Source organism: Sardina pilchardus, chromosome 1 (genome assembly GCF_963854185.1).
Source record: "Sardina pilchardus chromosome 1, fSarPil1.1, whole genome shotgun sequence".
NCBI lineage: Eukaryota > Metazoa > Chordata > Actinopteri > Clupeiformes > Clupeidae > Sardina > Sardina pilchardus.
The window spans coordinates 33,602,835-33,628,201 of NC_084994.1; the positions used below are offsets into that span (position 1 = coordinate 33,602,835).

At 45.3% G+C, this 25,367-nt stretch overlaps 2 protein-coding genes across 2 annotated transcripts in view; one reads left to right on the forward strand and one right to left on the reverse strand.

Moving 5' to 3' along the window:
- The window catches only part of r3hcc1l (R3H domain and coiled-coil containing 1-like), a 71,274-nt gene that overhangs the window by 10,749 nt on the left and 35,158 nt on the right, over window positions 1-25,367 (forward strand). The gene's annotated exons all lie outside the window — the stretch shown is intronic.
- pnpla6 (patatin-like phospholipase domain containing 6) overlaps window positions 1-25,367 on the reverse strand; it is a gene marked incomplete in the record, with an annotated part of 39,725 nt that overhangs the window by 1,550 nt on the left and 12,808 nt on the right. The window contains 22 exon segments of the mRNA XM_062534077.1: window positions 650-801; window positions 1,161-1,248; window positions 1,606-1,722; window positions 2,233-2,385; window positions 3,308-3,456; window positions 5,539-5,655; window positions 12,548-12,617; window positions 13,306-13,422; window positions 14,166-14,322; window positions 15,010-15,128; window positions 16,448-16,630; window positions 16,993-17,161; window positions 17,470-17,533; window positions 17,941-18,090; window positions 18,440-18,515; window positions 18,732-18,845; window positions 19,885-20,008; window positions 21,168-21,299; window positions 22,470-22,675; window positions 23,177-23,254; window positions 24,350-24,532; window positions 24,832-25,049. Coding sequence (XP_062390061.1) covers window positions 650-801; window positions 1,161-1,248; window positions 1,606-1,722; window positions 2,233-2,385; window positions 3,308-3,456; window positions 5,539-5,655; window positions 12,548-12,617; window positions 13,306-13,422; window positions 14,166-14,322; window positions 15,010-15,128; window positions 16,448-16,630; window positions 16,993-17,161; window positions 17,470-17,533; window positions 17,941-18,090; window positions 18,440-18,515; window positions 18,732-18,845; window positions 19,885-20,008; window positions 21,168-21,299; window positions 22,470-22,675; window positions 23,177-23,254; window positions 24,350-24,532; window positions 24,832-25,049 — 2,936 coding nt within the window.

Sequence of the window (25,367 nt, forward strand, 5' to 3'; positions counted from 1 at the left end):
ACTGCTAATAACGTGTGTGAGAGCAAAAAAAGACGCGCAAGCAGGCTAGGGGAGCAGAGCAGGGAGGGACTAGAAGCATGCCTTGTGGACACGCATGTTACTTCAAAAGAACACACGAACATTATTATTATTAATTATTATAAATCAATCCGCGGATCATGTTTGTGCCGAACCGAAGATACTGATCCGAACGGATCACGGATCAATGATGATCCGTTGCACCCCTATAACTTAAGCATGTCTGAAATTCCCTTTTGGATTATGACTTGACTCACCCAAGAGTCACATACTCAACACAAATACGGGTGCATCTCAAAAATAAGAAAATCATGGAAAAGTTCATTTTTTTTTCGTCATTGATTTCAAAAAGTGAAACCTTCATATAATCTAGATTCATTACACATAAAGTGTAAAGAATTTATAATAATAAGAAGAACCTTAATCAGCTAATTAAGTCAAAACACCACCAATGGTTTCCTGAGCCTTTAAACTCCGTCTGGGCAGGGCAATGACCATTTATATATGATATTCTAACTTTTTTGAGATGCAACTGTAGATGATTGGGCAAGATTCTTATGAAGGATCAGGAGTGTGTGTGTGTGTGTGTGTGTGTCTGTGTGTGTGTGTGTGTGTGTATATAGTGTCCTACCGCCTGGAACACTCCGTTGGGGCCCCAGTCGCCAGGAGAGTGGTCATCGGGATCGTCTCCGTCTCCGTCGTCCTCCTCCTCCTCGCCCTCCTCCTCCCGCACCGTGTCCATGCCGTCCTCCTCGTACTCCGTCAGGCAGTCCGACTCCTCCGCTGCTGGGCCAACCACAGCGCTACGCTTTTATTTACCATTCACACAGCATCCTCCCAACCCATGCTTCATTTGCCTGAAATGCTCAACATACTATAAGTCTCCTTTACTACTACTACCACTACTACCACTACCACTACTACCACTACCACTACTACTACTACTACTACTACTACTACTACTACTACTACTACTACTACTACTACTACATGCAAATGCTAACACTATTTTGAGGCTTATAATATGCTTGAATACTACTACTACTACTACTACTACTACTACTACTACTACTACTACAACAACAACTTTTAAATGCAAATGCTAACACTATTTTGAGGCTTATAATATGCTATAGACTGACCATCAGCAGCTACGAAGCCCGAGACGGGTTCAATACGGGACACAATCTCGGCCAGGTCAGTGAAGTCGGCTCCTGTGCATGCACAGGTCTGCAAAACAACAACAAAGAAAAATGACCATCAGTAGCCATGACACTTCTGCCCATCAACAGCCCTGGGACTGGGGTGATGAGGGGAGATTTGGGTGGATTGTATTGATGAAAGGAGTGTATAAGAGTTGATTTCTATTTCTAGGAATGAATGAAGAATGTTTGAGAGTTTATTTCTATTGCTATTGATGAATGAAGAGTGTATAAAAGGGTTGATTTCTATCAATATTGATGAATGGGTGTATAAAAGGGTTGATTTCTATTTATGTTGACGAATGAGGAGTGTATGAGAGTGTTTGATTTCTATTTCTACTGCCTAATGACGAGAGAGCAAAAAGAGGAAAAGGGAAATCCTCACGTCGGTCTTCTTGCTGTCGTTGTAGTCGGCCGACCGGTGGTCTTTCAGCATGTTCTCGATGAGGTCACCACGAGCCCAGCCCGTGAAGAGCAGCTTGCCATGCTGGAACCCCACATCCTGCACAGAGGCCACAGCAACGGCACGCAGCGGATAGATGGACACATAGATGGACATTCAGTGGAGTCAAATAGACGGACAGCAGTCAAAATGCCTAAACGATCCCACTGTCTAGTCATGAGCCCTTCCTAGTCATTATGGTAGATTTAGTGGAGTCAAATAGATGGACATTCAGTGGAGTCAAATAGATGGAGATTCAGTGGGGTCACAAAGATGGACATTCAGAACCAAATAGATTCAGTGGAGTTAAATAGATGGACATTCAGTGGAGACAAAAATGCCTAAAGGATCCCGCTGTTTAGTCATAAGCCCTTCCTAGTCATTATGGTAGACCCATTTTCATAAGCATGAGCACACGTTGTTACACAATATGCATTTAAAAAATAATTATTGTTCCCTCTCATTGCTAATATTTGTTCCCACAAATGGGATCTTATTGACTGTGAACATGCTACTTTTATAAATCACGTCAAGGAGATGAAATAAGGAATGTAAAAAGGTGACACTTACATAGATCTCGTCGAACTTGCCGAAGTCCATGGTCTTGAAGCGGTCGATGGGCGGCCGGATGTACTCGCAGTACGCGCTCTTCTTCACCAACTCCAGCTGACGCACGCAAGAGACGTACGCCAGCCTCGACTGGATCTCCGCCATGTCGGGGACCTGGGCAAACCCAGAGGTCAGGGGTCAAGGGTCAGGAGTGTCAACATTGGGTGCCTCTCATTTGGTCTTTTATACACCCTCCCTTCCTTCTTCAATCCTCATCCTCACTGATCTAAATAAAGAATGACGGGGCGGCAACTATGGGATAGTCTATCCAGTGTTAAGTTATAGATCAGTGGGAACACCCCTCAAGATCGAGCATCGAGGATCGAGGAGAGATGTAAACCCATTGATTTACTGAAGGTCTGCCGCCCGAAAGCTTGCGTAGATTTGAGTAAAAACTGGAATGTGCAGATTTTTCTTTACCCTTTATGGGTTTATGGGATTTTAAGCAAAATGAGTTCCACCAAGATGCCTTGCTTTCATCGTGAGCCATGAAGGCCCATTTTTGTTGCTCTTTACTTTGGTATACACGCACATTTGTGTGCTCTTTTTGTACTATATGCCACAGTCTACTAACACTAAAGCACATCAAGTAGGAGCTTCACAAATACAGATTTTTTTTCTACCAGTTGTTTGAAAGTTTTCCATAATAGCTGTCAACTCGTCATTATGTAGGCTACCAGCAGTCCTGGTGCTAACATGACCGCGAGTGCACACTGTTGTTTCACCTGTAGATGGTTATCCATAGAAGATATGTTCTTACTGTACTTCAGTACAGCTGTACACAACTTAAATGTCACTGCAGAACAGGTCTCAAATTTCAGTGAAGTACTCCAATACACTGGAATATCTTGCCCTCTTAGCCTTTAGTCGTTTATTCAAAAACTAGCTGACCGTTTCCTACAGCTTTAACCTGTGACTTGAATAGTCGACTAGCTGAGAAGTTGATGAAACCCCTAGTACCAACACCAGAACGCCAACTAGGAGCACCGACTTCAAAACATTTCAAACGGAGATCCATTTTGTATCACTGGGTCACCTTGACTTTCTCTGCCCAGGGGTTAATTCGTTTCCACAGCAACCAGAAGCCCGAGAGGCTATCGCCGTAGTTGCAGAGGTCCGTCTCGTCTTGGCTGCCCACGTCGATGGCGATGACGGTCTTGGCGCCAAGCGTCCTGGCGATGTCGGCTGTAGGACGCGAGACGTTGCGAACGGACAAACGGACAAAACACAAGACACGTCCGTGGCCACGGTGGACGTGTTTGTGGGAGAAACCAGACTAGAGTTATTATTATTGAGCAACACACATCAATAAAAATACAAAGACACTGTTATGCACATAATGTCACACTGCTTTGCCACATTTTATGCCCAAATGCATCTCAATAAATGCACCTACTTTCTCAGACCAATGTGACCAGTAACCAATAACTTCTCAAACACAATATCAAGGAAGCCCTTAGAAAGCCTTAATGAATATTTCATCAATGAATCAATGAATGAATGTGGCATTGCAGTGAAACAGTGCGCTCAACTGGGTAACACTAATCACTTGAGGAGATCACAGGAGATATCTGAAGAGAACGCAGCCCATAGAACCTGCCAAAGGTCAGTAGTCTAGACTCAAAGGGATGATGACCGGGTCATTACAATCGAAGCATCCAACTGCTGAAATAGCTCAGTGCTCGTGGTTTGGTACCATACCGAATACTTAACATCGCTATAGTTCTGAAAGGCTTTGGCATGTCTAGTAGGAGCCGGGCACATGCAGATATCTCCAAGAAAATACAACCATGCCGCACAGAAAAGCAGCTTGTTAGTATTTTTTTACACTAATCTGTGAGACATGGTTTGAATTTCCTCCCTCCCTTTGAGAATTAAAAGAATCCATATTCATCATAACATTTACCTTAGACGCATGCAATAAGTAACACAACTGAAAGAAAGTGAGCTTGTTCTGTATGCTATAATAACACAATATCAGGTATTTGCTGAGGTAAAGTGCGTGGTGCAATCTCCAAACGCAGCAGTGAGAGTTAAGGTGCTCAAGTGTGGCAAGTAAGCAAACCCTCCTTTGCAGGAAGTACTTGTGGAGTAAAGGTAAAGCTCCATTTATGGAATCATTACAGCATGCAGAAGAATCTCCAGATGTTCCAGCCTTCTCTCCAGTTGCCATAGAGCAATTAAGGGAATGTGAGTAATTCCATCTTACAATAGCAAAGCCCCTTCTGTTATAATTAGTAAGCTGTTAAAAGGATTTTTTTTTTTTTTTTAAAAGCCACATTTAACATTACATTACATTTCAACTGGATAGAGACTCTTCAGCCTGGTGTGTGGTGCAGGTTTATAGGACACCAGGGTGTTCATCAACAGAAATGTAACCGGTGTCAATGCTTACTGGGTCCATCTCATCTCAAGATCACAGAGGGGTAAAGTTGTAATTGTCCCCCCCCCCCTCCCGATCACACACCAGACCACAATGTAATTTAAGCCTGGATGCCACACGGTTGTGGGACCTTGGGCCAGACTAGCACTGTCCCTCACGCTTGCTTAATACATTGTTTCGTTATTAAAATACCGGCAAAGTGGGACGCTAGCCTAGTCTCTGTGTGCTGCCGTTTCCATCTGAGGAGAAGAAGTGGTGATCAAAACATCGACCCAGAACTAAGACCATCATACTTTACGTGTTCACTTGTGGTGAGAACTTCCTCCAAAGTGCAACGTGAACCCTTTATCAGACTGTGCATACAAACTTGAAAAGATTTCAGATATGGGTTGTCAAAATGGAAAGGATTGCAAAATGGAGGGGTGACAAGTCAGTCATTTCAATGAAGGCAAATAGGAAAGACACCATCTTGTTTCACTTGAAACGAGAGCTGGATCCTTCACAGCTATTAGCACTCATCCATTACCCTAATGTTCATGGTCTGATCAGAGGGTACGTCTGCCACATTCAAGTCAGATGGAAAAGGCAGGGACCACTTCAGCTACTCTCCTTCTACACGGACGTACGAAACGGGTGTACTTACCTGGCCCAGAATATCATCTAACACCCCTTCAAATACCCCTCCCCATGCTGTCGTACACTGCCTCCTTAATCTAACGCTCTCTCCCCCTGCGCGCTACCCCTTGGGATCCCCAGTCCCCTCCTTCTCCAGGGCAGACTTGACGGCCGCCGGTGGTGGTGGTGGTGGTGGTGGTGGTGAGGTGGCGGGGGGGCGAGAGGAGAGTGGGTGATGGGTTGGGTCACAGCAGCCGACCCGTACTTGCCTGGGAGGTTGTTGATGTAGCCACCGTCCATGAGCAAGTTGCCGTCTTTGGGGTCGCACAGGGGCGGCAGGTACCCCGAGAGGGTCATGCTCGCCCGCACATAGCGCCACAGTGAGCCTGGCACACCGGAGGCAGGAGGGGGGGGGGGAGCAGGAGGAGGAGGAGGAGGAGGATAACATCTCAATATCGTCTCAGAAAACGCATCGGGGGTGAACCGCAAAAACCCGACTCGTTTTGATTAGTCACTGTGCTGCAATGGCGCTGCACTCAGGTCGACCATCGCAGGAGACAGCAGCGAACAAAAGGTTGGGGGGTCGGGCGGCACAGCTCACTCTTTCCAACGGTCGACCCAAGGATGGAGCAAAAGCCTTTGGTCCAGCCTACCTCATGGCCGCTCCGCACCCACAACTGAGCCCCGGCAGCTTGTACTGCAGTGTACGATACGTACAAGGTGCAGGGGGGTGGTGTGGGTTTGGAACTGGGGTGCCATGAGGTAGACTGATCTCCAAAACAGTCTTCTAGAATGCCTCTGGCTTCTGGCGTGGTGGGACAAAAAATAGCCCCATTCAATAGCATTTTCTAGAGTCAAAACAGGAATACTTAATTTCAAACTTGCATGGCTTCAAAGGTTCACAACAAATTTAGACTCGTAATTAGAATATTATTACGATATTAGATGTAGAGGTCCTTCCCTGCACAGTGGCAGCCAGAGGATCTGTGCGGACAGGTTTTGGAGATCCGTCAGTGAACACATTTTTTTTTGTGTGTGTGTGGGGGCAGCCAGCCAATCCTGACCTGCTCTACCATGCATAGCCAGCAGGGGGCGTCAGCAGCAGCAGCAGCAGGGGGAGGACCGGGCTGGCTGCAACAGCATGGGTTGGAAGGAGAAGGAGCACCACCAATCAAACAAGAGAGACAGAGAGAGCGAGGCGGTGTGTGCGTGTGCATGTGTGTGTGTGTTTGACAAATGTTTTGCGTGAGTTTTTTTGGAAGGGGCAGGGGGGGGGGGGGGAGACAGTATAGCATGGGGCAATACAGATCACCAGTTAGGCAGAGGCGAAGGTGAACAAATCACACACTGAACCGAGTCAGACTCAGTCAGTCAGCCATTTTGATTTTCTGAAGGGGGGCGGGTGGGGGGGATGGAGGTGGGTGGATGATGGGGTCATTTCATCACCAAATACATATGAACCACATGTTCATATAGGATCCAGAACACTGACCCCTGCTGGTTGTGCCCGGTAGAGTCCTGAGGGGTAATTTGGGTCAACAGTCCCATGGCTTAGAATAGATATAGAGGAGATGTTGATAGAGCTGGTATCAACCCTATGGTATCAACATGCGCACAACAGACACACAAGAGGGGCAAAGCCAGTGTGCATTCAGCAAAGCTCCAGCAGCATTGAAAGTGCTTGCTTGTGCGACAGAGGAGAGTTGAGGGAACAAACGAATAAACAAATAAACAAACAAAAGAACAAACAAACAAGCGAACCAAACAAATAAAACAAACAAATGGAAGACCAAGAAGAACAGCAGCCTGACAGCCACATGAAGAGAAGATGGCAATAGTGAAAAAAAACAACAAAAAAAACACAACAACAACCAAAGAACTAAAACAAACACAAAATGCTCACAATACCGAAGACTTGAACTTAAAAAAAAGAGACACTGTAGACCCTTCTGTCAACCTGCTTGTACACTAATGTAACAGTTTTCATTATCTAATGTTGCTAACAAAAATTAGCAAACAATTCAGAACAGCATTGACCAGTCCCACCACTAGATTATTTCTGATCCCTGTTCCATCTTAACCAGAAATGAAGGGCATGCAGAGATATTAAGTCGACCAAGACTTAGATGGGTATGCCGAAACCTCCCTAACACCCTTGACAAACTTCTGATATATTTGGAAAAAGTGTGGATGATGCTTATATCTCAAATGCAGCCAGCTTTCACTCTCAGGAATGGTAATAAGGATGGAGGCACAAGCATATGGATGCATATATACTGTGCTGGGTGAGACACCAGTATAAGGGAGGGAAGGAAGAAAGAGGAGGGTCTTTTTCCCCCAGAACCAGAGGTGGAGAGCTCATGCATGTTCGACCCAGGGATAAGGACCTGCTAAACCTAAAGCCAAACACCACTGCCATTCTGGATGGAGAAGTTACACCAGGACCCCGGAAATTGGGGCCGACGTGAACTTGCAACATTCAACTGGGGGTTGTTCTTGTGAGTTTTATTCAATTGTTGTTGTTTGTTTGTTGTCGTCGTTTTAGTTTAAAGGGCAATTTTAAAACCAACGGGGGTCTTAGATGGACAAACGGACGTGTGAGGTTTAGGACGAGAACCCAGACCTCCTTTCCGCTCTGTCCATCTTTGGGTATTGTTTGGACTGTCTGCCTTGCTGATTCCTTCCAAGCCATGGAGTTCCCAATGTACGAGTAATCAGGAATTAAGGGAAGGTTGATTAGGGAGGTGTGTTGGGAAGGAGGGAGAGGGTAGCCGTTGACTGTCGCCAAGGGAACTACTTCATGTTTTTTTTTTTTTGGTTTGCTGTTGTTGTTTGTTTGAGGGAATTGGGAGTTGGAAAAGATGGTGGTGGTGTTGGTAGTGGTGGTGGTGGTTGTGGTTGTCGTGGTGTTGAAGGGAGGGAGGGAGGGAGGGGGGTTGGTCGTTATATAGGGTGGGCAGAGCTCTGACCTGGGACATTGTTTACATAGCAACCATCCACAAGCAGGTGACCATCCTTGGGGTCGCAGAGAGGAGGTAAATAGGGGGTGTAGGACGCACTGGCTCTAACATAGCGCCACACTGAGCCTGTCAAATGAAGATGGAGAGTAAATCAAAATGGACCACAGCAGCCCCCCCCACCCCCCGCCCCCCGCCCCCAACACAGAGGGGACAGAGAGATACAGTGACAGGGATGAGAGTGCGTGAGTGAGAGAGACAGATAAATAGATAGATAGATAAATAGATATATAGATATATAGATAGATAGATAAAGAGATAGATAGATAGATAGATAGATAGATAGATAGACTGATAGATAGATAGAAAGAGAGATAGATAGAAAGAGAGAGAGAGAGACAGAGACAGAGAGGAGAGACATAGACAGAAAGATACAGAGACAGAGACCGTGAGAGAGGGAGGAAGTGAAAGACAGTAAGATACTGCCAGTAAGAGACAATGTGAAAAGTCAAAAGATCAAAGAAAGAGCTGAGGAGTAGAGGAAAGAGACAAGGATGAGAATGAGAGAGAGAGAAAAAGAGAGTGATAACAGAAAGAGGGAGATGGAGTGGAGGGGAGACAAACAGACAGAGAGGAATCGAGACAGGAAGATGTGAGGAAGTGAGAGAAAGTGAGGTGAAGGAGGTGAAGTGAGAGGAGGATAGACCACAGAGAGAGAGAGAGACAGAGAGAGAAAGAGAGAGAGACTGAGAGAGAGAGAGAAAGAGAGAGAAAGAGAGAGAAAGAGAGTGAGAGAGAGGAGGTGAAGTGAGATGAGAGGACAGGCCACTGAGAAAAGAGAGAGAGAGTGAGGAGGTGAAGACAGGACCTTAGACAGGACACAGGTGAAGTGAAGGTGAGAGTCAACACAGGGACAACACTGGAGAGGGCTCACAAAGGAGAAACCCCTGCCCTTGCTTCAACTGAACAGACCAAATAACCACAACTAGGTCGACCGAACGTGCTGATCTACAGATGTTTACATTCAGCTATGGTGCTATACATGCTATAGGCCCCTAAACACAGGCCTATACACCTCTCTGGATACATCTCAACTGTTTATGGTAAAGTTAAACAAATGGTGCTTCTGCTTTCTATTTCTTTTCAACTGGCTTTGTAATCCAAACATAATCTCATATATATACATATATCTGTGGGTTTAGTCAATGCTTATTCCTGTTTCTTAGTGAGGATTAGTGTTAGCATAATGCGCATGTTAGCAAGAAATGGCAGAGTGGTTTAAGCAACTAAGAGAAATTCTTAAGAACTAAGAACAAACAAGAAAAGCTTATGAAGTATTTGCAGAAAGCACACACTCACAGAGACAGTGGAAGTGAGGACGAGAGAGTGAGTCAGAAAGAGAGAAGGGGGGAGGGAAAGAGGGAGAGGGAGGGAGATAGAGAGATAGAGAGAGAGAGAGAAAGAGAGAGAGAGAGAAAGCTGTTGGCCAGGCCAAGTTGGAAGAGAAACAACACACCAGAAGGAGGTTCCCGTGATATCAGGCCCTTCACTCTCTCGCTGCTTAACGGGCTGCATCAGGTCTCTGCATCACCAGTGAGACCTGTGCTCAATCACCTACGTCAATCCCTCCTTGCAATGTGTGCTTTGACAGACCGGAAGCTAAGAGAGTATATCTAGCCAAAGAAAATGGCGCCAAAAGAAAAAGAAAAAGAAAAAGAAAAAAAAAGAAAAAAAAGAAAGACAGCGTGGACATTTTTTTTGTTTTTGAAAGCAGGGGGGCAGATAGTAGCAGAGAGAATGTTCTGGATCCGGGTGACGTCGCTCGACAGTCACCGAGGGGAGACAGGAATCGAGGGGCAAGACACCCCGGTCAGCAGGAAGGAAGAGCTAAGCAGGTATGCTATGCAGGAAGCACTACAGGTAGCTGCTCACCGCCATCTTTATTTTTTATTAAGCCAGTCAGCAGAAGCAATGGAGCTAGATTATGTGATTACAGTAATGATCTTTTATTAGATTGTAAAGGAAAATGCTTATTCTTTCCCACCATCACAGAATGAAAGGGGGGTGCAAAATGAACAAGAGAAGAGGAAGAATGCACAGTGCCACTGGGAAGTGGAAGCTTTTTTTCCCCTTTTTTTTTTTTTAGGTGATTGAAGACATTCACACTGGAATGGGTATGGATGTTTAATGAAGAAAAACAAAATGGTGAGATGGGGGTGGGGTTGGGGGTGGGGGGGGGGGGTGAATGGTGTAGAGTTTGAGTGTGGAGTATGTATGGTCTAATGAATGCAAAACTGGGCAGGGGAGAAGAGCGGAGCGAAAGATGAAGGAATAAAGAGGGATAGGGAAATACAGGAAGAGAAGAAATAAGAGGTGTAGAGAGAGAGAGAGAGAGAGAGAGAGAGAGAGAGAGAGAGAGAGAGAGAGAGAGAGAGAGAGAGAGAGAGAGAGAGAGGGAAGCTTGGCCCCCAAAGTTAGACAGGGCATGTCAGGTGCACGGTCACAAGCACGGGGCCTGGGACCCCCCAAGCCCAAGACACCCCCAAGCCAGCAGTGATTCACCAATCGGTGGATGAGAAAATTACTTCAGGACAGGACTTACTAATTCCAATGAAAATGACAAGCTGACAAGTGAGCTGTTCAGTCTCCACAACAGACTATATTATATTTGTGGAAGAACATTGTTTAGATAATTTTGACGTAAAAATTATCAAAGGAATAAATGGATGTATGATCCATGATGTGCTGGATTTGGGGTGGTAGCTCTAAGGGGTGTTGCAAACCCCTCAGAGCTGAACAAGGTAGCAGGGTCAACCTCACATACACACAATTACTGCTGGGTTAAGAAGGGGCAAAGTGCTTTTTTCAAACAAACCGACAAACCAACAAACAAACAAACATTCAAGGCGGTCAAATCAATCCAACAATCAATCAGTTTGTCAGTCAATGCACGTTACATGAGTGGTGACATTCAAACATGGATGAGGTGACAATCACACAATAATGCACACTAGAAATGCTACCCAAGATCAACCCCCCCCCCCCCCCCCCAAACACACACACACATAATTCTATTTATTTCAACACACAGTAAGATAGGTGCATGCAGCATTGGACTAGCTCTACTCTTAATGAAATGACAGGACCTTAAAGATCCCGACTGACACTTGGGATTACATTGTGCAAGTACAGTAGGTGTTCTCAATACATCTAACACCACAGACTATTAAATCAGTCTTAATGGATCACAAAATCTAGAGAGTTTTCTGCTTCATTGCTTCAAAAATCACAAGTACGTATTTCATTGCTTTTTCAGGATACTCATTACTGGTTGAACTGGTTACTTGCATTAGTTCTCTGTCATCACAAGCAGTGGCAAGTTAATCATATGTACTGGGAGTTAAATCTAAATCTACAAAGATCAGTGCGTCACAAGTCTGACACAAAACAAGACTTCATTGGGGTTGGCCTCGCTGGTTTAACCTACAGTACATGTAAAGTATTCTACACTTGCATGTGTAAGCCATCTTCATTCATATATATCCAGTATTGGTTACACAACCTTTTAAAAAGGTCAGGCCCTGTCTTCTCCTGGACAACCAATATACAATAATGCTACTTTCCGGTCAACTCTCTAGTATCTAGTGTGGCACCTGAAGGGGGGTTCTGGATGCTATTCATATTTTCAGCTCTTATCAACCAGCACCTACAGTACAGTAGGTCTTTCCATAAACCTCATCAATATTTCAAAAGGCACAGGCCTAGTAAGCAGACCCCTCTTCTGTTGTCGAAAAAAAAATGCTCGACCCAATGACCCAATTCTGAAGACGAGAAAAAGGACAGTATTTATCACTATTCCTGTGAGCGCCACATCTCTTACTGTATCATTCTGGTCGTTAGTAGGATATTTTCACATTTAAATCAGGACCAGGAGAGAGAAAAAAAAAAAAAAAAACCTCACAGGAATGTTGAGAAACCTATACTCCTGTTCCTTTCATCTGTTCAGAGCTGCGTCATTATGGGAAGTCTTAGAGCAAAACATTACCACATTGCTCCTTCATGAGACACAGTCCCAAACTGTGCACCACGGCAGGAAGTGCCCATCAATAATCAATGAGTTTGATAAGAGCAGGAAAGCAGCAGCACTGGACTCCCAATACTCGACCGCTAAATAAACAAACAGCAGCAGCCCTAAACCCTAAGCCCTAAACACTAACTAACACCGATAAACGAAGAACTAACGGAATAAACAACTCTGGTAAATATTGGGGATCGAAAAGTGAGACTGAGGAGACGCTGGGTGCAGCCAGCCACCACTCACCGTCCTGGTGGACCCGCATGGCCGAGGCGGTGATGTCCGTGGTCACGTTGAAGTAGGGCAGCCACAGATCCTACAGAGAAGGGGGAACGAGGGCAGAGTCTCAGACAGGAGCCGAGTCAGCCAGCAAAGGCACTCGATCGACAACAACAACAAAAAAATAGTCTGTACGGTAGGCCTTTTTGGGCAATGAGTTTGACATTAGAGTCCTTGCTGGATTAAAAATCTGAACGCTTAATAATATCTCTCCATGAGAAGAATCTGAAAATACGGATGTGATTCCAGTCCCCGACAGGATACTACCGTAAATTCGCAAATTCCGCAGCTTACACATTGCTTTTGTAAAATGTCTTTAGCTATGAGGTTAATATACGGGGGGCAGTTAATATGGAAATTAATATGACTTTGTTTCTTTTAACTTGCATAAAATACTGTCCTGCGGCTTATAGACAATGCAGCTAATACAGAGGAAATTACTGTCGTGTTTTAACTCTCTGTGTCTTAGTAACACTTTAGTTTAGGGAACATTTTTGAGCCATACCATACGCCAGTAACATCAGATCAAGACCAACTAGTTACTTATTTAGGAGTCACCAAGAACAACTAAGAAATTGTTCAGCAAAGACCTAATAAACATGCAATGATGCTTAACAAAGACCTCATTGAGCACTAATACCTTCATGTATTAACAACCTACTAATAATTAGTTAACATGTGTTCCTACACGACAGAGTTCCCAGTGCGTTCTCGGTGTGGCTCACCTCAATCTGCTTGTCCTCAAACACTTTGGAGATGCTGGTGTTGAAGGCGGAGCCCGAGAACATGGAGGTGATGGGGTAGGTCAGGTCCAGCACCGTCTTGAACACCGAGTTCATCGCCTACAAGAAAACAAAAACAACCCAGGAGGCAATTAGTCTTTTAGTCTTTTTCTTTCTTTTTTCTTTAAATAGGGGGGTATTTTTCCTGGTCTATGTACCCACATCAGTAAGGGTGATGGATACCCCGACTATTAGCCGCGGCTTATACATCGATTTTACAAAATTTCTTCCGCTATGAGGTTAATACAGGGGGACAATTAATATGGTGTTAATATGGTTTTGTTTCTTTTAACTTGCATAAAACACTGTCCTGCGGCTTATATGCGGGAAATTACTGTAGTTTCAATATACACTTCTCATAAAGGGATATTTGGTTTTCGAGCGAAACTTGTTGGCCTTTGTTTCAATAAATTGTTTGAGATGCCAAAATCACCATTGCATGCTTCTACTCAAAATGTCCCACTTTCATGATGCAATACCACTGTAACTTGAACTTTTTCAAAACATTTTCCATACATTTCACCAGAAAGCCAAATATCCGTAACTTTTTGTGAGTATTATAATCTGAGTGAGTATCATAATGCTGATCACAATGAAGGTGGCTTAATTTGATAAGGAGTGCTTGGATTCTTTATTAACAAGTACACATTATTATAATGCTCCCATTTTCAACGCAACAATGGTTATAATAAGAGGACTAGCTTTTCCGCTATTCCACTATTTGATGGAAGGATTAAACATTAAGCAGCGTTAACAAAAATTTGCACAAGCCCTGGCTATCATGGGATGCCGTCGCCACGAACCTTGGACCATTCGCGCGCGCGCTGTTTGACGCGCACGGCGCAGCGCTCCTCGGCGTACAGGCCGCCAATGAAGGATCCGATGGAGGTGCCGCCCACGATGTCGATGGGGATCCCCGCCTCCTCCATGGCCTTGATCACGCCCACGTGGGAGCACCCTCTGGACGGGGGGGGGGGGGACAGGAGGACAGGAGGACTCAAGATTAGCACCAGCCACCAGCCAAATGCTGGTCAATTATGAAGTTGGCTGGTAGATTTTAGACAGAAAATACGTATTTCCTATTGAATGGCTGGTGGATTTCACCAGTTCATCGGTCTCTGGCTGGTAGATATTCACATTTCAACAAGTTAATTTTGACCCCTGATTGACAGGATTTAAAGGAGTCAGGGACTCAGAGAGCTTTGTTGTCGATCACATGAGAGAAAACGGTCTTGCGTTTGAGGCTTATAGAGACTTTGATCAGAGGAATGTGAAACCAAAAATTAAGCCTATTAGTCCATGTTGCATACTGTATGTATTGTAACGTCACAACAATATTATTACTAACAAATGTAGCATTTTCAGTATCTTTTCCTTTTTTTTTTATTATTTAACAAAATATCATTATATTATGAATATGGAAGTGCCACCAAAAGAAGACATAACATTAAAAAAATTGTTTATATGATCACTTCAGTAACATTTTTGTATGCTTTTCCCTTTTAAGTATTAAAGAGACGATAATTATATTATGAATATGGAATTAAAAAGCAAAAAAAAAAACTAAATACAGCAAAACTCAAAATGGTAAGTTATGATCACTTCAGACAGCTGCTAACTCCTTGCTGATTGGCTGTGCTGACTCACCTGGCTCCTCCCCCTCCCAGCACCAGAGCGATGCTGTTCCCCGTCAGGACTCGTGCCAGACGAGAGAAATCGCTGTGGCGGTCTGCCGTCTTCTCAAACACCTTCTCATACACCTCCCTCTGCAGAAACACACACACACACACACACACACACACACACACACACGCGCGCACACGCGCGCGCACACACACACACACATAAGCACTTTAGTTTCCACATTTTGTATTTTCATGGGGGGTGGAGGTGTCTAAATGAGAGGTCACCCTCAGGTTCTTTTTTAAAGTTAAAAAATTCGGCAATGTTATAAATACAATAACATAATGCTGAGCACTACATTGACCATCTCCATTTACATCTAAAATACTAGTCTGTGATTTCTCTGCAATAGAGATTATTCCTTTGTTTTAGTCAGTTGCACACAGTTTACTGAATCTTGACACACCTACCAATAAGAATCAAGTTTTTTTTTTTCCTGTAAAGACCAAACAGCATTAATGTACCAGAAGAACAACGACCAATTGTAAAACATGTAGGTTAAAACTACGATTACCAATATACTCGGTCTCGCATTGTCACATCTCACCTGATCTGCATCGTCTGTGTCTCCTGAGCATGGCCCTGTCTGGCTACTGCTTTCACTGGCCCTCCTCCTGTCCCTGAGTCTCAGTGCTGCCTGCATCGTGACCAGGAACTATTACTTTACCACAACAACAATGGCTGACCTTGACCATCTTTACTGTACTTTACCATAACAACAATGGCCGACCTTGACCATCATTACTGTACTTTACCACAACAACAATGGCTGACCTTGACCATCATTAGTTAACCACAACAACGGCCAACTTTGAAGATCATTTGATCATTTCACACATCCAATAGTCTGCTGGCATTACTAGACTAATGTACTTTCAATGTCATGTAACAGTATATTAAGTGTAATAAGTATGTAGTGCACAGTAACAGTTACTTGATAAGTTAGCTATTGCCCTCTATACTACACTGATATGACCCATTTGGACATCTAGTTACTGCCTCACGGCTGATGGAGAGGAAATGGTCTGTGCCTGAAATGATCAAATACATTCAAAGACAATATAGAGAATAGTCTTTCTAGACATCGTACATGGCCGAGCTCAAGCCTGAATTCAGGCACCACGCCTGAACTCGATCAGGCCTGCTGTCTGAAATATACCGTAATTTCCCGACTATGAGCCGCAGCTTAAACATTGATTTCGCAAAATTTCTTGCATAAAACACAGCCCTGCGGCTACAATGCGGCTAATACACGGGAAATTACTGTAGTTACTGTCTGAACACAATGACGACACTTCTGTGTCCACCTGTCGAGAGAAAAGCCTTTCATAACAGGTCAACCCTTAGAATGAGATGTTTGCGTGTTGCGTTGGGGGGGGGGTGGGGGAGGGGGGGGCAGTACCAATCTGGCGGGGCTCCGTCGGGAGAAGACCCTGCGGGGGCACCGGAGGTGCAGGTGGCCCGAGCACCAGCTGCGCATGTTGAGCCACTCCACGGTCCTGGAGGGCCCGGGCCCGTCCTCGCGGTGCAGCAGAACCAGCTGTTTCAGGGCCCGCACCGCCGTGTTCTCCAGCATCTGCTCCAGCTGTGGAAGAGAACCGGAATCAGAACAGGAACAGATGTGCGTTGCTATGACGACTACGACTACCACGGCTAGTAGTGAGTAAGTATTTTATTTGTATAGCGCTTTTCACAGATAAAATCACAAAGTGCTTTTACAATACATAATAAAATACAAATAACAAGAATAAAAGTCAGGCATAAGACAAACTTTTTAAAAGAGAATTAAAAAAGAGAAGGAAATAATAAAAGAAAAAGGCAATAAATAAATACATAAGGAGCTAAAAAGGAACTTAAAAAAAGGTAAAAGGTCACAGGCTAGAGAGAGTGGAGCACACAGGACCGTGAACGGATGTGCGTGTCGTGTCGTGTTGTGCGTCCACTGACCTGTCCGAGGGCCGGCTCCTGGTCGCCCAGGCCCACGATGAGGATGCAGTCGGCCTGGCGGATGCAGCGCTGGGTCCAGGGCGTCATGGTGCTGTCCGTCTGGTAGAGCACGATCCGGTTGATGTCCTCCTGCTGGGCCAGCCAGCCGGACAACCGGTACTCGTGGATACTAACCAAAACAAACACAACAACAACGTCAATACAAAGGATCGCTCACACTGTTGACTTTTACTCGCTTTTATTCAGAGCAAACAACGTTTCGCATATTGTGTCCTCAGATTGTGTGGACCTTAACTGTGTGCAAGTGCAACACAATTAAGGATTCACAATGAAATACATCTTTGAAAAGGTCTCCTTAAATAGTGCAACACTGTAAGGCATAGAGATGTACTACCTCACGGCAAAAAAAACACATTCCTTTATTGCCTTCTAGCTTTGTCCCTCAAAAAAAAAAAAAAAGCCAAGAGATCGTTTTACCTGTCGAGGGCTGACGCCCCCAGTCTCTCTCTGATGATGTCACTCGTCAGGAGCAGGGTGGGTCCTGAAATGGAGGGGAGAGATTTAGAAACATGAACGCTAAAATGAAACGGTTAACATTTTTGGATATTTGATATAACGTTATGGCGATAGTCATTATGATGTTTAACGCTCATTTGACTTCACCGCAGCACTGCGCAGAGCAGAGCAGGCTAGAAGTGACGAATGGAAGTGACGCTGGAATATTGCCGCATACTAACAACTGAGGGCATGATTTTAAAGCTTGTGTTTTTTTTGTTGTTGTTGTTGTTGTTGTTTCTGTACTGACAGTAATCAATGACCTAGAGATACGTTGCTTTGCTAATGGCCACAAATGAGCTGCCCTCGCTAATGGCTACTTCTGACAGCTAATGGCTGCTAATGGCCACACATTCTAAAGACTACTAATAATAGAGAGGAGTGGGCGTTTACCGATGGCACTGAGGGCGTGGCTTAGTTCCAGGTTGAAGGCATTGATTGGCACGTCGTCGCACACGGGCAGCACGGCCACCGTGGAGAGGTTACTGGCAGGGTTGGTGACGTCAGGGCTGGAGCCCAGAGAGGGCAGGCCCAACGTAGAGCCTGGAGAGAGAGAGAGAGAGAGAGAGAGAGAAAAAAAAAGACAGACAGAAAGAAAGAGAATAGACACAGAGAGAGAGGGAGAGACAGACAAAGGAGAAAGGGAGAAAGAAGGAGAGACAAAAGAGAGAAGGAATGAGAAAGAAAGAAAGAAAGAGTGTGTGAGCAAATGAGTGAGTGAGTGAGTGAGTGAGTGAGTGAGTGAGAGAGATGGAGAACGAGAGACAGAGATAGGTTAGAGATCACGTGACAGGTGTCCAAGTACATCTTTGTTGAATTTTAACAACCAACACCATTACAAAAGCATGTGTCCACATGGCGAGCTCATCCGGAGGCTCTCTGACACACTCACTTGAGAAAGGCCCACGGGCCTGCTGAAGGTTCCCCAGAATCTTCTGACCCAGCAGGTGAATCAGCCGAGTCACTACCTGCACAGCGAGAAGAACACACACACACACACACACACACACACACAAGGAGCACTAGTGGTAAACAAGTGACTTGCCTAACTGGCATTAAAAGTAGCACACGCAAATCTTACGGCTCTTTCAGTTCAACAGCCAAGTAAATGACCTCAATGGCCAAGTAAATGACCTCAACGGCCAAGTAAATGACCTCAACGGCCAAGTAAATGACCACTGTACCTGCGGGTAGCGTCTCTTGATGTTGTTGAGCGTCCCCTCGGGCAGCTTCACCAGCTCGGTGTCGCGCACAGCGTGGACCGTAGTGGCCCGTGGCTGCCTGGTCAGAGCCTCCACCTAGCGGGAGACATGGATGGGTTAGCCTAGCTCCTGTTTTAGCTGTAGGCTAACTCTAGCAATCCACTTCCATTGAATTATGCTAAGATAGGCTAGCGGGAGACTTAGGGTGCGTTTCATGCAGCGTAATACGTCCTCCCTCGCTCCTCGATGCCTCGATCCTCACTGATCTACATAAAGAATGATGGGGGGAAACAATGGGATAGTCTATCCAGTGTTAGTTATAGATCAGTGGGAACGCCCCTCGAGGATCGAGCATCGAGGATCGAGGAGGCATGATGAGAGGCACCCATGGATGGGTTAGCCTAGCTCCTGTTTTAGCTGTAGGCTAACTCTAGCAATCCACTTCCATTGAATTATGCTAAGCTAGGCTAGAGGAAGACATGGATGGGTTAGCCTAGCTCCTGTTTTAGTATAGGCTAGCTGTAGGCTAACTCTAGTAATCCACTTCCATTGAATTATGCTAAGCTAGGCTAGCAGTCTCAGACAGGTATTGCATGCACAGAGAGAAGAATAAGGGTGTGTATCCCCTTATTCAACTCTGTGTTAGATGGCTAATAAGCTATTTCTCAAAATGTTGCCATGTTCCTTCAACTTTCAATTCCACGTTTATTTCACTAACATCTACCTTATATTCCATCGGAAAGGGCAAAACAAGAAAAAGTGAACTTAGTTTCCAAAATCTATTTAATCTGATAAGCTTTATATTAGGGAAATGGAAATGCCATCATTGGCTTATCATTATGGTCTTCCTGTAGCAGTGCTCTCTAAATGGTATCAAATGACGGGAGATAGGCACAATCCTCTGAAAACAACACTGGCTTCAAAAGTAGCCCTGTTTGGAGACTATGAGCCACTTGCCCTTTGTAAACCACATCACCCCTTGTTATCTCAGTCATTGTAGATAAGACAAGCAGAGATACGGGCCGAGATACGGCCAGAGGACATCTTGTGAAACCACTCTCTGGAGGCCAGCGCTATCTGCCCGGGTCATCGGCACCGTAAGACGCGCCACGGAGAGGATCGCTGCGTCACTCACCACGCCGATGAGGTCACCGCGACCGTACTCCCCGACCAGCTCCTTCTTGCCATTGGCCTTACGGATGACGGAACGCAGGCGGCCGTTCAGGACGATGTAGGTGCAGTCCGACTGATCGTCTTGCCTGATAGCAAAACAAAACAAAAACATGTGAAGATCTTTCAAGGGTTCATGCACACACTGCTTTACAGTGCATCCACTTCAATGATGATGTTCACAGCATTTAATGCAGAAATGTCATCAAAAATATTTTCGCTACAATTTTAGATCAGTCCAAAATCGAACAGGTTTTTTTTGTACACCATACACACATAAAGTTTGTGTTGAATCCTTTTAACACAAGGGTTCATTCAATGCCCCATTGGTTAAACTCGTTTTGTGTTTGCAGTATAATGCCAATGGGCAAATTCAAATCCGTTTTTCAAACAGGAGATTCTGACTGGATAACGACTGTGACCCCGCATAACCTCCGTGGAACAGCAAGGTCCTGAACATACAATGGGGTCTTGCCTAAGCAGACAAGAACAATCGAGTCATTGGTTGATACCAGCTGACAGCTGAGGTCAACACCAGTGGATGTCTGCCATCTTAAAGCGAATTATCTAATCGAGCCACAGCAACACAGACTGGTGTAAACGGTAACAAAACCTTGAAACATCTCAAAAGATTAAAACAGAACGTACACCAGATGTTTTCGCCGTCGTTAATGGTGATTTCATTTAGGGTCATCGGGATTGGCGTCATGCTAGTCTACCAAGATACCCCGTAGTAAGGCCCTGATAGCTGCATTGATTAAACTGAACTTTATCTACCACGTGTTTTGAATGAGAGAAAACCGTATACAGCCTTAATGCTCAATGAAGCCTCACTAATCAACACAAACCGCTCTGAACTCCATAATGAGCTGACATTACACATTAATTTGGAATCCAACTATGCATTTTACTGTGATTTAATTTGATCTTATTTTATTTCCTTTTTTTTTTTCTATTACAGCTGCATTTTCACACATTAATTTGGAATCCGACTAGGCATTTCACAGGGCTTTATTTTATTTTATTTCACTTAATTAAATCTTGCACTTCTATTACTATGGATTTCAGAGTGTACTACAGTAGCTACTGCAACATCTGCAAGTATAGCAACACCGTTCACAAGCCCACAGCTCCCATCAGAGGATGGGCACCACACCTTTCAGATGGGCACCACACCTTCAGATGGGCACCACACCTTCAGATGGGCACCACACCTTTCAGGTGTGCTGAGAGGTCTTGAGGGTTTACCTGTACAGAGCGCGTCCGGCCTCCACGGCCATCCAGTCGATGGCGAAGTCCATCTGACGCACGAAGGCCGACATGCGAATGGCCACCGTGTGGGCGGCGCTCAGCACCACGCTGGGCTGCTCCCTCATGATCCTGCAGGGGGCGCCAAAGAGCAAATCAGCACACACACACACATACAGACACAGACACAGACACAGACACAGACACAGACACAGACACAGACACAGACACAGACACACACACACACACACACAACTCCTCAAGAACGTTTACTACACAGATGACATCACTCTAGACGGCCATGCTCATGGATTTGCAGTGCTCTTCCAAAACAAATAGAAATTTTTAGAATAAAAAAATGAAATTTCCTGTGCCACTGTGACAAGAGAGCCAGCATTAATTCCACTGAATGGATTGATTCATTGGTCCCAAAAGAACATGCAGCCCCTGAGTTTAATGGGAGTCAAAAGAAACAAAAGCATAGTCGTACCATATTAACTGCCCCCATGTATTGACCTTGCCTTGAACTGGAAATACAAGCACAGGCCATAACAGAACCTTATGAGCCACACCCTCTATCTGACCCCAATGTCCCCCTGATAATGTGTGTGTGTGTGTGTGTGTGTGTGTGTGTGTGTGTGTGTGTGTGTGTGTGTGTGTGTGTGTGTGTGTGTGTGTGTGTGTGTGTGTGTGTGTGTGTGTCTTATCTTCAGCCCTCCCTATCCGCCCGTGCTGGATTGTGTATTGAGAGACTATGACACATTGTTAATGTTAACTGAGTACTGCAGCCTGATCTCCTCTGCATCTGCATGAGTCTGTTTACACCTCATTCCCCCGGGGCCGCGCCTTTATTACTCCGAGAGATGTTCATGCCCAGGCAAGCCTGTTGTGGATTCACATCCAACTTCACCCCACTGACAAAAAGTATGCACTGCAGCAACGGATTTCAGGCAGGAGGTTATCAGGTAGTATGGCTGCACGATTTGGGGAAAATTTCTTATTGTGATTTTTCTATCGGACTGTGATGATCAGTGCGGCTAGAGAATTTCAGGCAGGAAAGGGGAAGGTTATCAAACAGAAAACGTTTTATCTTTTCTTCCCTCAGATCGTTCTGAAACATGATGTCTCACACCAATAAACAGTGTAGTTTAAAAGATGAATCCCTTGACTCTCGAAAAAGGGTGTTGACTGGTGTGCGAGCATTACGTCTGCATTCTACGACGCAGCAGTGTTCTGGAGTGAACAAACTCCACGGAATCCCATTCCGTACGAGGCACTGCTCGCTCGGAACTCGGAACTCACTCGTAGAAGTCGGACTTGGAGATCTTGAGGAAGGTGCAGTCGCGCACGGCCTTGATGGTGAAGATGAGCGGCTCTCCGGTCAGCACGGCCAGCTGGCCCACCATCTCGCCCGGCTGCGTCACGAACAGGCAGACCGCCTCCGCCTTGTCAATCATCCGCTGGTACGCGTGCAGGCAGCCCGACAGAACAAAGTGCAGACTCACGTCCTGTAGGGAGGGGGGGAGAGAGAGGGAGAGAGAGTGAGAGAGAGAGGGAGGGGGAGAGCGAGGGAGAGAGAGTGAGAGAGAGGGAGGGGGAGAGGAAGGGGGAGAGAGGGAGGGAGGGAGGGAGAGAGAGAGAGGGAGGGAGAGGGAGGGAGAAGAGGCACGAAAGGGAAAGCATGAGAGAAGGCAGTTGTGAAGAGAGGAAGTAGAACAGAGGGTTCATGGTCACAATCAAGTGTGACAAGAGTTGGTAAATAAACCACAGATGAAACAAGAGATACAGTGCGAAGTGCACAGACAGAGAGAGAGAGAGAGAGAGAGAGAGAGAAAGAGAGAGAGAGAGAGAGAGAGAGAGAGAGAGAAGGAAAGAGAAAGAGAGAAGGAGAGATGATTTATCAGCATCCGCCTCTGTAGTACAGTAGTACATAGCATGCATAGTAGAGGTGCGACTGAAACATTGGCTCATTAAATGAGTGGGGACGGCTCTGGAGGAGGATACTGTACCTGATCTCCCTGTCTGGCCAGCACTGCCCCCGCTTTGGCATGATGCAGAGTCACTCGGCCATTCAACAAGGCAGGGTCCTGAGGGAGGGAGAGAGGGAGAGAGAGAGAGAGAGAGAGAGAGAGAGAGAGAGAGAGAGAGAGAGAGAGAGAGAGAGAGAGAGAGAGAGAGGAGAGAGAGAGAGAGAGGGACAGAGGGAGAGAGGGGAAGAAGTGCTCAACCGCACAGAAGGACAGAGACAGACAGGGTGGGGAAAGAAAAAAAAAGGAAAAAAAGTGAGAATGTGATTGAGGAAACGGACTGATTACGAAACAGAAATTGCAACCCATCGGCAACTTCACGCAACTGCAAAGCAGTCTTGTGAAAAGAGGAACCCTTAACCTGGTTGGCTCTCTAGGTGGTGAAAAGTTGCATATTGACACACAGTGACTGCACAATCGGTGTCAAACATTAACAATTATTTTATGGCTCTTCGAGAATAAAGCCAAGAGTTCCATTGACATGAAGGTCATCATCATCATGATCATATCGTCATGATCATCCGTTCACTTATCACAACGGAACTTTATTGACGATGAAAGGCAGCAAGTAATATGTTGCTATGCAACATCTGAAAATGTCAAGTTCTTATCTCCCCCCCCCCCCCCCCCCCCCCTTCACAAAACAGTAACAAAATCATTTGAAAATTACATTGCATGAGGTTTTCTTTCTCATTTTGGCAAGTTGCCGTGTACTAAGTGAGATAATGTATGTCCGCTTCGCATCCGGGTCCTGTTTGCCCTGTCGGGACTTCTTTCCGAAAATGACAATAATAATGCTCTATTATCCCTAACCCAACAATTTTGGCAATGTGCAACAATCAGAGTCTGGATGCACTGGGGCACTGTGCGCCGTTTTCATTGCAATACCCTCGCAGAGGGACCGGTTTATTTGTGAGAATCAGAATCAGGAAGACTTCATTATCTATCTTTATTATCTATGTCTGAAAAATTGCCTTCAGCGTGGTTCAACATCAACAACAGGACACAAACACCGCAGACAAGACTACACACAAAGAAACCGCAGACTCGTGAAAAGTGAAACGTGAAAGTGACTAGTGCAATCCATCGGTCAACATAGTGCAACGAATAAATAATCCGTAACGCAAAGAGCCGTTGTTGCGTAGCGAGTCGTACCTCGATCTTCATGAGCTTGAGGATCTCCTTCTGCGCCTCCTCGAACAGGGCGGCGTTGGGCCGGCCCGGCAGCGGCCCGTACACGCTGTCCAGGCTGCCCTCCTCCTCGGGGTACAGGTACACCCCCGACGGCACCTCGTCCACCGTCACCGACTTCCTCTCCTTCTGGTCCTGGGACACCGACTGCAGAGCACACACACACACACACCCAATTAATGCACTAAAAAACAATGCCGTGAAGAATAGTTTCTAATTAAACGCACAGCCTCCGCCAAGCGAAAACATAACCGCTTCCTAGATTCGATTTGATTTATTTAAACTCGAAAAATCATTGAGGGCTTAACCCTCATTTACAATGATGTCGAGGATCCAGACGGTAATACCGATCACTCTCAAAATTCAGATCTGAGCTATCTTGCGAACAAAGAGGCAAACAAACAAACAAACAAACAAACAGATAAACAAAACGATGAAACCATAACCTCCTTGGCATAGGTAATAACAATGTAATGGATCGTATAAATGATACAAGTAGAAAAGTAATCATATATATGTGATGAACGACGCAATAGTTGTGAGAGTGGGAAGCGGAACGGACCCGTGTGAAGGTGGGGCGGGGTGTTGCCGTCCTCTGCGGACACAGAGATGCGACCGCGCTCGTAGGCCATGTCAAAGTCTGACCGCAGGCCCTTCTGAATGCCTGCACATTAGAGAGAGGGAGGGAGAGGGGGGGGGAGAGAGAGAGGAGAGAGAGAGAGAGAGAGAGAGAGAGAGAGAGAGAGAGAGAGAGAGAAAGAAAGAAGAGATGATAGAGGGAGAGGGGAGAGAGAAAGAAAGGGAGGGAGGGAGAGAGAGAGAGATATGGTTATGAATTATTTATTAATATTAAATATGAGTTTTCTTTCCTTCAGCTAGCATGCTAGCTTATCATCATTATAAGTTTTCTTTCTAATTTGATTTGATTTGATAAGATTTCTTCTTTTGCTTTTCCCAAAACAGACATTGTATCTGTTATATT